Source organism: Sylvia atricapilla, chromosome 29, assembly GCF_009819655.1.
Source record: "Sylvia atricapilla isolate bSylAtr1 chromosome 29, bSylAtr1.pri, whole genome shotgun sequence".
NCBI lineage: Eukaryota > Metazoa > Chordata > Aves > Passeriformes > Sylviidae > Sylvia > Sylvia atricapilla.
Window position 1 is genome coordinate 2,131,097 of NC_089168.1, and position 15,113 is coordinate 2,146,209.

Genomic DNA, 15,113 nt, shown 5'->3' on the forward strand with positions numbered 1-15,113 from the left:
TCTCCCTGTGTATTTTCTGACCCTCTCCCCATGTCTCCCCCCAGAACTTTGATGATTTGAAGAACAGTGTACTCCCTGTATATTTTCTGACTTTGTCCCCATGTCTCCCCCCAGAACTTTGAGAATTTGAAGAACAGGGTGCTCCATGTGTGTTTTCTCACCTTGTGCCTGTGTTTGCTCCCCCCAGAACTTTAATGATTTGAAGAACAGTGTACTCCCTGTGTACTTTCTGACCCTCTCCCCGTGTCTCCCCCTGTAGACCTTTAATGATTTGAAGAACAGTGTACTCCCTGTGTATTTTCTGACCCTCTCCCCGTGTCTCCCCCCAGAACTTTGATGATTTGAAGAACAATGTACTCCCTGTATACTTTCTGACCCTCTCCCCGTGTCTCCCCCCTCGCAGAGCCCTGACCTGCCCAGGGGCCGCAGCGGTGCTGAAGACAGCTGCTGCAGGATGAGAAGATGGCAGCGCGGCTGCTGGCACCCCCGGGCCCCGAGAGTTTCAAACCCTTCACCCCGGAGTCTCTGGCCAACATCGAGAAGCACATCGCCGAGCTGAAGAAGAAACAACGCTCCAAGCAGGACAGCAGCCACCGAGATGAGGATGAGGACAGCAAACCAAAACCCAACAGTGACCTTGAGGCGGGGAAGAATTTGCCTTTCATCTACGGGGACATCCCCAAAGGGCTGGTCGCTGTGCCGCTGGAGGACTTTGACCCTTATTATATGACCCAGAAAGTGAGTCTCTGCGAGGAAGGAGTGGTTTAAAAAAGCGCCTTGTTACCTCGGGGAGTTGCAGGTTTGGGTATGGTGTGAAGGTGGAGAAAGGGAGATTTGGATGGGGCTGGTTTGGGTTGTTTGGCTTTTTAAAATGTTTTTTCTGAAGTATTTTTCTGAAGTAGTATTTTTCTGAAGTAGTATTTTTCTGAAGTAGTATTTTTCTGAAGTAGTATTTTTCTGAAGTAGTATTTTTCTGAAGTAGTATTTTTCTGAAATATTTTAAGTATTAGTCTTAAATATTTTTCTTAACTATTTTTCTGAAATATTTTTCTTAACTATTTTTCTGAAATATTTTTCTTAACTATTTTTCTGAAATATTTTTCTTAACTATTTTTCTGAAATATTTTTATTAACTATTTTTCTGAAATAATATTTTTATTAACTATTTTTCTGAAATATTTTTCTTAAATATTTCTCTGAAATATTTTTCTTAAGTATTTTTTTGAAATATTTATCTGAAATATTTTTCTTAAGTATCTTCTGAACTATTTTTCTGAACTATTTTTTTTGAAATATTTTTCTGAAGAATTTTTCTGAAGAATTTTTCTGAACTATTTTTCTTAAGTGTTTTTCTGAAATATTTTTCTTAAAATATTTTTCTTAATCAAGGTGATGCGATCAGAGTTTAAGGCTGGCTCGCTCTCCTGACGAGTTCTGTCAACTAAAACGAGTCCAAGTCGTGCTGCTGTGCTGATTTTAACCATCAGGGCAATCAGGAGAGTTTAATTGGAGGGTAACAGTAAAAGTTTCCGTGTGTGTTTCATCACTTACGTGGAATTCAGTCTGAAGGTGACGGTGACGAGGCGCTGGGACGCAGAAATGGCAAAAATGGAGAGTGATTTTTGATTCCCTTTCATCTGAATTTTTATTTGGCTGGAGCTAAGGTGGATTTTGTGGGGTGTTGGAGGAAATGGTGTCGATGAGGGGAGCAGTTGTCAAAGTCATTTTGGGGGTGAAGGGGAGGAACCTTCTGGTGATGGAACCAGGAGCGTGGTCACTGATTCCTTTAGAAGGGCTACACCCCTTCCTAAACACCAAAATGTTTAATTTCATGGCTTTTTTTTGATCCAAATATCATGGATTTGGGGATCTGCCTCTGGGGGAACTGCAGATTGTGTGTGACAGGAGCTGGGATGTGCCTCTCCAGAGCTCAGCAGAACGGGCTGCATCCCCAATCCGTGTCCTGGGTACCCAAAGCCGGATGAGTTTTTGTTTTGGGCCGTGCTCAGGAGGGATTTTTGTGGCTCTCAGGGGCGTTTCTCACACGGAATTTGGGGAGTGATGGGTGTGGCTGACCCTCCTTTTGCTCTGTTCACACTGATTCATTTTGGGGGATTGTTTCCTGTGCTGTGAAATTCGGGGGCTCCCAGCTGATGTCATCCTTCAGGAGATCCACGAGCTGCTCTGGGAAGAAGGCAGCTTAATTATCCTCAGGGAATCGTTTTTATCTATTCAATATTTTCTCTTTGTTAAACCAATCTGGTTCTGGTGAGAGCAGGGTTATTACAGGAGGGTTTGGAGGGATCTTAAAGCTCATCTCATCCCACCTCTGCCATGGCAGGGACACTTTCCACTGTCTCAGGCCGCTCCAAGCCTTTCCTTGGATTCTTCCAGGGATTTAGGGACAGCCTCAGCTCCTCTGGACACCCTGCCCACCTTAAAAAGGTCTCTTGACCCTTAGCACCCACCACAGAGCTGTCAAAAAATATCTGGGAGATATTTGAAGCCTCTTTTTCTCCTGTCAGATGGGAGAATTGGTCTAATTGATTTATTTTTTTATTATTATTATTTTTTTCTGGCTAGAATAGGTGGAGATCCTGAAAGGGCAGAGCTGTGTGGTTCTCCACATTCCAGCACCAACAGGAGGCTCAGGGAACCCCCCCTTTACCCCTCCCTGCCTTATCCATCTCCACGTTTGCCTCCCGACGCGAGGCTATTAATAAACCTTTCGTTTTTAGAGGGAGGAACGAGCTGCTTTCCCCTCTCTGAAGGCATCTGTCACATCTCTGGGAAGCTCCTGGTGGGAATCCTTGGCGAGCTGAGCTGCAGGGAAGGTTCTGGAAGATGGGAGGAAAAGCCTCCCCAGCCCTGCTGACCTTCCCCAAATAACCATTTTAACACCAGGCAGGAGGAAAAGCAGAAAAAAAACTCCTTGTGGTGGTTACTCACTGGTGCAGAGGGAGCTGCTAAAGGGGGAGAAGCAGCAGGTGAGATAGAAACATCTCCTGGGCCACGAGGAGTCCACAAAATGCCAGAAGGACGCCAAATTTTAAAGATAAAAGCTTGAATTTATCATTCAGGTGCTGGAGATCTCCCCCCACAATCCCTGCATCCACCAAGGTCCTGCCTGAGGTGCTCCTTGCTGCTTCCAGCAGTCAGTGACTTTCCACAAAGAAATTATTTTTTTTTTCCTTCTTTAAGGCCATTAAAAAAAAGGCCCTTCTCTGAATCATCAGGAATCTGCTTGAATCATGGGAAGTTTTCCAAGGTTTTTTTTTGTTTTTTTTTTTTTTTTGGTGTGTGTGTGTGTGTGTGTTTGTGTTTTTTGTTGGTTTTTTTTTTGTTTTTTTTTTCCTTTTTTTTCTTTTTTTTTTTTTTTGGTTTTTTTGGGGGGTGGTTATTTGGTTGTTTTTTTTTCTTTTTTTTTGTCGTTTTGGGGTTTTTTGGTTTGTTTTTTGTTTTTGTTTTTTTTTGTTTGGTTGGTTGGTTGGTTGGGGTTTTTTTATTATTATTATTATTTTTTGTGGGTTTTTTTTTAATTTATTTAATTTATTTCTTCCCTCCCCTCACCACAAAGCTTTGCATCACAGCTCTGAGCTTTTTGCAGGGACAAATCAGCTGCTTGGCTTTTCCCCTGCAGGAGGACACAATGATCTTGGTTCGTCTAAAGAAACTGAAACTGCATTTTTACCAGAGCAGCTGGAATCTCCCAGCACCTGTAAACTGATATTTAAAGGAGAAACAGTGTGACCTGGGAACAGAACCACGGCACAGGGAGCAGTCACAACTCCTGGGTTTTTACTCCAGCAGTGAGTTTGGCCAAGGTGCTGCTCTTTCCTCTGCTCAGTTACATCTGGCAGAACGGGAGAGTGACAGAATTCCAGGATATTTGAAGTTGGAAAAGAACCTCCAGGATCGAGTTTGACTTGTTCCCAGCTCTGGTTCAAGTTCTAGCCCCTCTGTCTGTTGAAGTGAGGGGTAAATCGTGGCTCTGAGGAGAATTTGGGCTCCCTTTGCTCACAGGTAGCAGCTTTGGGAGCTGCTTTAACTCCTTTTTGTCTCTGTGTAAAAACCAGAAAAAATTATTTTTTTCATCTTTCACAACTTGTGGCCTTCCAGTTCCTGCCCTGAAGCACAAGGTAGGAGCAATAGTTGCCCTTTTTTTGTTATGGAAACCAAAAATATTTCAATTAATATGTCCCAAAAGGCAGGTGACAGGAAATTCCTCGTTCACATGTGCAAACAAAATTCAGGAAAACTTCCTGTGTGAGCAGCCCCGGTCGTGGGAGCAGAGCAGCTTCATGGTGTCAAACCCTTCCATGGTTATTCAACAAGGCATCAGCTCCATCTTTCCTCTTTCATTCCTAAAGCTTCATCAGGATTTCCCTTTGGAATGGTTTTTTTCCATCTTTTACACCCTCTCTCTCCTTCTGATCCGTTTATGGCCCAGCCCACCTATTAAACAACTCCTCACCTTGATCTTCACCTCTGAAGGTGATGTTGGCCAGGTTGTGACTTTTTCATTTCTCTGAAGGTGATGTTGGCCAGGTTGTGACTTTTTCATTTCTCTGAAGGTGATGTTGGCCAGGTTTTGGACTTTTTCATTTCTCTGAAGGTGATGTTGGCCAGGTTGTGTCTTTTCCCCTTTCTCTGAAGGTGATGTTGGCCAGGTTTTAGCCTTTTCCCATTTCTCTGAAGGTGATGTTGGCCAGGTTGTGACTTTTTCATTTCTCTGAAGGTGATGTTGGCCAGGTTGTGGCTTTTTCCCATTTCTCTGAAGGTGATGTTGGCCAGGTTGTGGCTTTTTCCCATTTCTCTGAAGGTGATGTTGGCCAGGTTTTGGCCTTTTCCATTTCTCTGAAGGTGATGTTGGCCAGGTTGTGACTTTTTCTCTGAAGGTGATGTTGGCCAGGTTTTGGCCTTTTCCATTTCTCTAAAGGTGATGTTGGCCAGGTTGTGACTTTTCCCTTTCTCTGAAGGTGATGTTGGCCAGGTTGTGACCTTTTTCATTTCTCTGAAGGTGATGTTGGCCAGGTTGTGACTTTTTCTCTGAAGGTGATGTTGGCCAGGTTGTGACTTTTTCCCTTTCTCTGAAGGTGATGTTGGCCAGGTTGTGATTTTTCCCATTTCTCTGAAGGTGATGTTGGCCAGGTTTTAGCCTTTTCCCATTTTTCTGAAGGTGATGTTGGCCAGGTTGTGACTTTTCCCATTTCTCTGAAGGTGATGTTGGCCAGGTTGTGACTTTTCCCATTTCTCTGAAGGTGATGTTGACCAGGTTGTAGCCTTTTCTCTAAACGTGATGTTGGCCAGGTTTTGGCCTTTTCCATTTCTCTGAAAGTGATGTTGGCCAGGTTGTGATTTTTCCCTTTCTCTGAAGGTGATGTTGGCCAGGTTGTGACTTTTCCCCTTTCTCTAAACGTGATGTTGACCAGGTTGTGTCTTTCTCCCATTTCTCTGAAGGTGATGTTGGCCAGGTTGTGACCTTTTCCCTTTCCCTGGGTAGGAATTCCACATAACCAGGTGAAAATGCAAAGTTTCAGTGCAGCAGAAGGCCCCTGGGTGCTCTCTGAGGCTGCAGCTGGGTTCAGGTGGATGGATTTCAGTGAAAAAGGAAGACACACGTGTGAGATCTGAGGTGGGCTGGGATGTTTGAGGTCACCCACAGCTGCCAGAGGAGCCACCTGAGGAACGTCTCCTTCGTGCCAAGGGAGTGACTTGCAGCTTTGTCCCGTCACATGGCAGCTTTGGAAAGGAGCCCTGTGGGTCCAGAGTGTCACCTTGGCCCAGGGACAGCACAGGGAGGTGAGGGACCAGCTGCCAGGAGGCACGTCTGCCTCTGGGATGTGCCCGTGCTGTCTGCAGGGAGAGCTGGTGACTCTGCAAGGTCACCACGCCGTCCCTGCCTTTGCATCCCAGTGAAGTCACCAAAACACAGGGAACAGACTCAGAACCATCTCAAAAAAAAAAAAAAAAAAAAATCGGCTTTTTATTCTCATTTCCAGAGTCTCGTTGCCATTTCCAGAGTCTCGTTGCCTTTTCCAGGTCTTGAGTGCTTCGTGGTGGTTTTTTCTTCACTCTGCCTCTCCAGTTGGCTTCAAAAGAGCAGGAAAAATGAGTGTGGAAGGGGAGGAGTGGAGGCAGGAGGCTGGATTCCCTGGCAGTCGCCTGCAGAGGTTGGAGTGTGATGGGGCTGTGTGTGGCTGTAGCTGCTGTGGATCCAGGGAATGCCAAGTGAGGAATCTCTGCTCCCATCTCCTGAATAACTGCAGCCCACTGGTGATGGGGGAAAAGGTGGCGAATTATTTCTGGCCCAGAGTGGATTTCCTTGCACAGGCAGATGGTGAGGTCGTTAAAACATAAAAATCAAGGTGCTCTCTTAAAAATCAGCAGCTCCACGTCCCCTCTGTGCTGGGGGTGTGACAAATGGAATTTTGAGAAAAGAAATTTGTCTCTTTTACAAGCTAAAGAATCCCAGAGTGGTTTGCACTGGAAGGGACCTTAATGCCCTGACAGGGACAGGGTCACCTTCCACTGTCCCAGGGTGCTCCAAACCTGGCCTTGGACACTTCCAGGGATCCAGGAGCACTCACAGCTCCTCTGGGCATCTCCCCACCCTTCCAGGGAGGAATTCCTTCCCAATATCCCCTGTAACCCTGCCCTCTGGCAGTTTGAGGCCATTGCCCCTCGTCCTGGCATTTCAGCTCTCTCTCCATCCTTCCTGCAGCTCCTTCAGGCACTGGAAGGCCACAATCAGATCACCCAAAGCTTCTCTTCTCCAGCCTGAAGGCAGCTCTGCAGGTGGGCTCTCACCTGAGCAGGGCTGGAGGCTCAGCCCAGGTTTGGGGGGCTCCTGAGGCATCTCCAGCACCTCAACCCCTTCACCCCAGAGCTGCTCTCTGAACGTGTCTGTAATCCTTCAGCCCTCAGAGCGCCCGAGTTGGCTGTAAATCGATTTTCCAGCAGCTCCAGTGCCTCTCTCGAGGTGTCAGCAGGAAGTCATCCCTCTCCTCTGCTCAGACACGGAGCGTCATCGTGTCACTGCTGCAGGAATGGGCTTCCATATGTTTCTGAGGCTGTTCCTAAAGCTGTTTTCTTCTGAAAAAAAAAGAAAAAAAATTCCTCCTGCCCACTCCCCCTCGCTCCTCAGCCGTTACAGAGCTGCTCAGTGGAAAAGCTGCAGGAAGAAGAAGAAGAAGGAATGTTTTAAATCTTCCTGGAGCTGGAATGATTCTTGCCATCCCTCGGTCGCTTCTATTGCTCTCCCAAACTCAGTCGTGGTTTTGCTGATTGATTTAGGGAATTTATCTTTTGGGACCTTCCTTCTTTTTATGAACACCTATTTCCAAAACTGTTTGTCTTTTGGGACTTTTCCTTGTTTTTATATGAAACCTCTTCCCAAGGTTTTGGTGGGTTCCTGATGGGAACTAAAACTGAAGGAGTTTTTTCACAGCTCTGACAACGAAAGGAGGCTTTGGGAAGTCCAACCAGACTCAGCCAGCTCTTAAAATGACTGCAAAATTATTTTTTCAGGTGCTCCCTTCCTCTGAGTTTTGAGCTTTGCTTCAGCACATCTTAAAAGCTCTTAAAGATGTTCTTGGCCCAGGTCCAGAAGATGTTTTAAGAACTTGGAGCCATTTTGAAATGGAGTTTTCATCTGTCAGCAGCAGAGCAGAGAACTCAGAGAGGCTTTAAACTGCCAAACGCTTCTTGGCTTTTGGGCTTTTCTCTTGATGAGACCAAGTGGAGATTTTTGTGGGCTGCCCAGGGGAAATGTGGATCTCGGAACAGTCGTCATGGACGAGCAGAACTGGAATGATGACACCTGCCTGGTGTCAGGGTGGTGCTGAAAGGCCCAGGGGGTGACTGGGCTTTACAGGCAGGAATAACCCAACAGGTTTTGTGGTCTGAAAGGAGAAATCTGGGCAGAGCACGGAGAGAAAACAAAGAGCTGCCCTAGTTACATAAAACAGGCGAGGGGCGAAGCGAGGAGAGCGTGGGGTTGATGTTTGGTAGGAAATGGGATGAAAACTTGGATTTCTTTATGATCTGGCATTGCAAAGAGCTGCCCAGGGAGGTTTGGAGTCCCCATCCCTGGAGATGTCCAAGGAATGACAGGATGTGGCACTGAGAGCTCTGAGCTGGGCAAAAAGCTCACCAACTTTTGGGTTGTTCTGCCTCCACGAAGCCTGACACTATAATTTCTGTGTCTCCAGGGGAAGGATGGTTTTACTCCTGGCTGCCTGATTTTGGCAGGATGACCCACGGGATTTTTTCCCCGTGGGAAATGGAGATAGATTGAAAATTTGGGGAATTCCTTTCTCCTTCCAGCTCACTCTGCCCCACGTAATGTTCAGCACAGTCGTGTTGGGGGTTTCCTTGCTCAAAAACTGTGGGAGATCCCACAAGCAGGAGCTTGGGACAACCCTGGTGGGATGAATATCTTCCTTCAGAGCAAAAAGAGATTTAAAAAGGAAGGGGATGTGAGTCCTGGAAAGTTTGTGGTGTCAGGGAACAGGGGGGAGAGCTGGTTCCTAGAATTGGGTGTCCCCCGAGCACTCTGCGATGGCAATTTTGCCAATCCTTTTTAGGTGGTTTGTCCATGCCAAGGTGATCTGGTCATTAATTCTTGATGCTGCGATTGAAGAGCTGTCCGGGGTTGTCTTTAAAGTGCTTTTGGTGGGGATGCATTAGTGGCTCTGCTAACGAACCTTCCCCTCTCAGCGCTGGACCACAACCTGATTTGGATTTCCTTTTGCAAATAATAATTTACTGCTCGATGGTCCGATTCGACCAAACCCCTTGTTTCATTGAGGAGGGTGGAAATGACAAATTTCCTAAAGGAGTGAGTCTCCTGGGGGATGTGCTGGCAGAGAGCCCTGGTGGATTCCCTTGGGTTGGGCTCTGAGCTGTGCCAGAAAGGGGCTGGAGACAGGAGTGAGTCCTGCTGAGCTTTGGGGCCATCCTGGAGAGGATAAAAATGGCATTAATTTGTGCCAGGGGAAGGGGTTTGGCTTCTCAGTGAACACAAATTGGTGGTTTTTTTTTAATTTCCACCTCTGGGTTGGGTGGTGGGTGCTTTGGGTGGGCTGGTGTGAAGCACCCACAGACCCAGTGAGGGCTGAGCTGAGAGAATAAAGTAGATTTTTTTTATTAAAAGGGCTTAAAGGTACACCTTTAAGCAGGGCAGGGCAAGAGCCTGGCCAGGGCTATGCCCAAGGTGGCACAAATGGACCCACAATGGGCACAAAATGGGCACAAAATGGGCACAAAATGGGCATAAAATGGGCACAAAATGGACCCACAAAAAGGCATAAAATGGACACAAAAAGGCATAAAATGGACCCACAATGGGCACAAAATGGGCACAAAAAGGCACAAAATGGACCCGCAATTGGCACAAAAAGGGCACAAAACGGTCACAAAATGCACAATCAGTCACGAGATTTCACACTTTTATAAGTTTTGGTCCATTTGCGTCTTGGGGTTTAATTGTGCAATTACAGCTTCAGATTATGAGGTCCCATCCTTCTTGTTTTCTCACTTCAGTCCACTGTTATTTATGCTTTTGGGTCTGAAAACTTGGAATAGTTGTGCTTGGTCTTCAGCAGGAAAAGGATTTGTTTTGTGTCCCTGCTCTGTGCAGAGCTGAGTGACACTGACTGTGAGGCTCAGAACTGCCCAGACTCTGAAAAACCTGAAAACTTTAAATCCTCACTCCTGATGCTTCCACGTGCTCTCTGCAGGGAGCTGGAGCGGCGGAATTCCACGTGGAGCATTCCACAGGTTCTTCCTAAAGAAATGAACCTCACACCCCTGAACCTGGATGTGCTGGGGTTTGGGGGTGACCTGTGCTGGGCTGGGGGACACTTTTCACCCTGTTTTCATGGTTTTCATCCACATTTTCATCCTGTTTGCCTGTCAGCCTCTATTCCCAGTTCTTAACAGCGAGATTTGTTGTGTGTTGGATTATCCCTGTTTTTTAACCCGGAGATGAGGCTCCTGAGAGGTTATTTTGAAGACTTTTTAATCCATTTTCAGCATCGTAAGAGGGGTGAGGTGGTGCAGATGTTACAATTCACACCATCACAATCAAAATATTGTGATAATCTCCCCTATTTCCTAATTACAACCCGTTATCAGGTTGTTTTTTTTTTTTTTTTTTTGGCCTGTCAGCTTTTGCCAATCATCTAAAAATACCTCACGTGGGTCCTGCTACAAGACACCTTCCCTATTCTATTTCTCCAAAATATCTGGTCTATTTTCGAGGCCATCATTTAAAACTGATTTCCAGTTCAGTTTTTCTCTCTCAGCAAAGTCTGTCCTATCCCATGTGGCCTTTCTTAAACCAACATATTTTATCTCAGAGTTTGCACAGAGATGCATGAAACTGTGTGAACCTTCTGCTTCAGGCTTTGAGAATCCCACTACAAATCCGTTTTTCACGGTTGTGGTTATTCAGGGAGGGTTTTGGGAAGGCTGAAATTCCCAAATTATTATTTGGGAATAACCTGAAACAGAGACTGGACAGAGGTGGAGGATAAAGCAGGAATTTATTTGAAAAGCCTGGAATTTATTTGATCCACCTTGGGCAGGACCGGGAGCCTGACCAAGGGTCCGTTACTAATAATCACCAAAAAAAAAAAAAAAAAAAAAAAAAGTCGCAAGATTTTACATTTTTATAAGTTTTGCAGTTGCATTTTGGGGTTGAATTGTCCAATTCCAGCTCCCTCTTGTCCCTCCTTTCAGCCCACCCTTGTTTGTGCTTTTGGGCAGAAAGTTGTCTCCTTGGTCTTCAGCAGGAAAAGGATTTATTTTTGTCTCCCTGCTCCGTGAAGGGACAATTAATATGAGGCTTCAAAATAATGGATATTTCGAATTATTATCTGGAGGAATGGATATTTTTTCATTGATATTTTGTTAATTAACCACCAATGTCCCGCTGGGTGATGTACAGGTGAGTTGTACCCTAAAGGGAGCTTCATAAAGATTATTTTTTTTTTTAAAAAAGACAGAAAATGATGGTTATTTTACCCTGGAAGTTGTTTGTCTACTTTGTACGATTCCTGCTGTGATTTTCCTGCATTAACTCTCTCTTTCTCTTTTTTTTTTCTCTGCAGACCTTTGTAGTACTAAACAGAGGGAAAACACTCTTCCGATTTAGTGCCACACCTGCCTTGTACATTTTAAGTCCTTTTAACCTGTTTAGAAGAATAGCTATTAAAATTTTGATACATTCATATCCTTTTCGATTACTGAGTTGCCTTTGCCTTTCTGTATACTCTTGATTTTTTTTTTTTTCATTTGAAAATCTCTTCGCTGTTGTCTTCTGCTCAGTTCACAAATAATGAACGTCTATTCTTCAGAATAGACACAAAATCCAGGTTTTTACTGGATTAAAAAGAAGGATTTTTTTTTTTTTTAGCTACATCCAGTGAAGGGAAATTCTCCTTTATTTTCCCTGAGCGGATGTGACTTAAGGTTGTGCTTCATGGGAAGGGTTTAAGAGCTACTGAAATAACCATTTCAGTTATTATATTAATATTATAATTAATTACATATAAAAATATAAAATTTACTAATGTTATAATATTATAAATATATAATGTTATAATATTATAGATATACTAAATATAATATTATAATTATATTAATATTGAACGAATATAATAAAATAACACATCACAATATAATATACAACAATATAATAATCTATAATAAAGTAATATAATAATCTATAATAAAGTAATATATCATCTATAATAAAGTAATATATCATCTATATTATAAGTAAGATAATAAAGTAATCTATATAAAGTAATAGATAATATAATATAAAGTAATATAAAGTATTATAATATATATAAAGCAATACAATTTAATGAACTAAATAGGAAAATATTATCTAGAAATACATAGAATTATTAGCTGGAGAGCAAGCCATTGCTCCCTTGGCTGCAGTCAGACACTGAATAATTTCTTGCTCTTTTGGCATCTCTAAAACTTCTTCCTAAGTGCAAAGCTCTTCCAAAACGTCTAAAGGAGCTTTAGAAGCTGATGGAGTTATTAGGAGAAAAAAAAAAATAAAAAAAATAATGTATTTTATTGACTGAGCTGCTTCAGCCTGTTGATTTATTTACTTTTAGGAAATGGCTCTGAGATGGAAACACATCCTCATGGGTCAGAGGCTTCTGAAATCTCTCATTTCCCGTGTCCCAGATGGAGGAAAAGCTTTTCCATTTCTTCTGAAATCTCTCCTTTCCCGTGTCCCAGATGGAGGAAAAGCTTTTCCATCTTCTCAGGGTTGGCTCGGGAATATTTTTCTTTGGCTCTTTGTTGTTTTTCTCGTGGGTTTTTCCTCCCCTCTGGAGGTGCTGAGGGGTGGAATTCTGCCGAGGTGCTGCTCAAGGCTCTTGGGTCTGGATGGTTTGGTCGTTCGGGGAGTCGAAGAAATTATTTGGATCGAGTTGGGTTTTGGAATGAGTTGGATTTCCCAACACTGCTACTAATTCAGCAGTTAAAATATACACTCCCAGGCTTCTGATTTGGAAATTGTGCTGCCCAAATCAGTCAAAAAACTGATTAAAGTGATTAATCAGTCAATTAACTGATTAATCAGTCAATTAACCAACCCCAGCCCAGAGAGGGCAGAGAGGCTTGGAAGGTTCCTGTGGTTTTTTCTCCAGGTTAAATCCCGATTTCCCCTGGGCTGTGACAACAGACAGGACATTTTGATGTCACTGGAAGGAAAAATTTGGGGACACCGTTTTCGTTTAGGGGGTCTGAAGTCGAGTTGCTGAGACGTAGCAGAAATTGATTTATCTAAACCAATATTGGTTTATGTAAAACCGACATTGGTTTGTATAAAGCTAATTTTAAAACTTGATATAAAGCAGAAAAAATTGTTGGATGGTGACATAAAAGGCTATTTATGTGGTCATATATTTATAGAGTATGTTATGTGGTATATAAATAGCATGTATAATACAGTATATTAAAATATATCAGTCATATATTTATATATAATGTATTTATAGTATTTATTAGTATTTATTATTTAATTAATACTAAAATAGTAATTTTATTATTTATTTAATAGTATTTATTATTTTAATATATATCATTGTATTATGTATATTGTGCATAATACAGTGTATTAAAATATCTAAATTATATACATTATATAAAATGCATATTATATAGTATTCTATTTAATAGATATGTATTATACATAATGCAGTATATTAAATATCTAAATTATATACATGATATAAAATGTACCTTATATATTATTCAATTTTATATAATATGGATACACTAATACAGTATATTAAAATATTTAAATTATATACATTACATAAAATGTATTTATATAGTATTCTGTTTATATAATATAGATTATACATAATACAGTATATTAAAACATCTAAATTATATATATTTATAGAATGTATACTATATATCATTATATACTATTGTAGTATACATTATTGTGTTATATATAACATATATTATATTATCTATTATATATACTATTGTAGTCTACATTATTGTATTATACATAATATATATTATATATAAACAATCCAAACAATAATTAAAAACATATAAACATTGCATGCAACAGTGTATATCACATACAGCTATTGCATTTAATACAAACACAAATAAATATAAACAAATAAATAGAAATAGCAAATTAAAAAATAACAAATTAAAATAACAAATTGAAATAACAAATTGAAATAAAAAATTAAATAAAAATTAAAAAATGAAACAAACAACAGATAAATATTAAAAAAAACCCCAATAAATATGAATAACCTTATTTCCCATGACTCAGCCCTCATTAGTAACCACAGAGAAGAGGAAATGGTTGAATTTTCCTTCACTCAGTGACCTTTGGGGACTTTGAGGGAATGTCAAAAGTGTCAACGTGTGTCCCTTTGCCTCCTTGACTCTGTCCCACAGTATTTAGCATGATCCTTATGTGCACTATTTTGGACCAAACTGTGTATTCATTGACTTTTAGTAACCCTCCGGAATGGTCAAAGAATGTGGAGTAAGTACAAAATCGTTGCATTTAAAACACCTTTTAAACACGATTGAAACCTCTCCAAATGCTGAGTTTGTTCCCTTGAGGACCCTGCTCCTCCTTTGCCTTTTTTTATTTCCTTTTTTTTTTTTTTTTTTTTTGCATGAGCGCCTTATTTTTTTTGAGCTTTTTTTATTTCGATTGAAGCCTTCATAATTGCTTCATAATTCACTTTTTTTTTTTAATTTTTTTTTTTTGGAGCTTTTTTATTTCGATTGAAGCCTTCATAATTCACTCTTTTTTTTTTTTTTTTTTTTTTTTTTTTTTTTTTTTTTTTAATTGGGGTTTGGTTTTTTTTTTTTTTCCACGACAGGTACACATTCACCGGATTTACCACGTTCGAATCACTCGTGAAAATCATCGCCAGAGGTTTCTGTATAGATGGGTTCACCTTCCTGAGGGATCCCTGGAACTGGCTGGATTTCAGTGTCATCATGATGGCGTAAGTTGGTGCTCATTCCAGGGCTTTGTGTGTGCGTGGGGAGTGGATTTTTGTAAGGAAAAAAGGAAAAAAATCGAGGAAAATTTAAATTAAAACCACTCTCTCCACCTTGATTTTCCTCAAGGTTTAGCCTGGAGGGATTTCAGCTCTAAACTGGAAGAGCAGGGAGTTAGTGCAGCTGCTGCAAAAAAAATAAATTACGATTTTCTGAGAATTGCCTTGGATAATAGAAGATTTTAGGTGGGTTCGTGCACCAGAGGGGCCAATCAATATAGGAACCAAATAACTTTAAATTCCAGTCCTTTACCACTCCTTCCCTCTTGGGCTGTGACTGGAGATTGGACTGTGGTAACCATGAGAAGCTGTTAATTAGCGGCGCTTATTAACCCGTTTCCCATGGAGCTGCAGTGTCAGAAGGAGATTTGGTGGATTTTCCTTCCTCTTTCTCTTCTCTCGTGCCTCACTGGGCTGAATCACATCAGGAGACTCATCCCAATCCCTGATTTTTAATTTGTTTATTTTTTTTTTTTCCATATTGCCTTGAGCTCAAACTGATGGAAAACCTTTGTCACTGGCACT

At 41.7% G+C, this 15,113-nt stretch overlaps 1 protein-coding gene across 1 annotated transcript in view; it reads left to right on the forward strand.

The window, feature by feature from the left end:
- Positions 1 to 426: 426 nt before the first annotated feature.
- Positions 427 to 15,113, forward strand: part of LOC136372806 (sodium channel protein type 8 subunit alpha-like) — a 56,157-nt gene continuing 41,470 nt past the window's right edge. The window contains 4 exon segments of the mRNA XM_066337620.1: positions 427 to 738; positions 11,118 to 11,236; positions 13,967 to 14,059; positions 14,406 to 14,534. Of these exon segments, the coding sequence (XP_066193717.1) occupies positions 463 to 738; positions 11,118 to 11,236; positions 13,967 to 14,059; positions 14,406 to 14,534 (617 nt within the window). The 5' untranslated portion in view covers positions 427 to 462.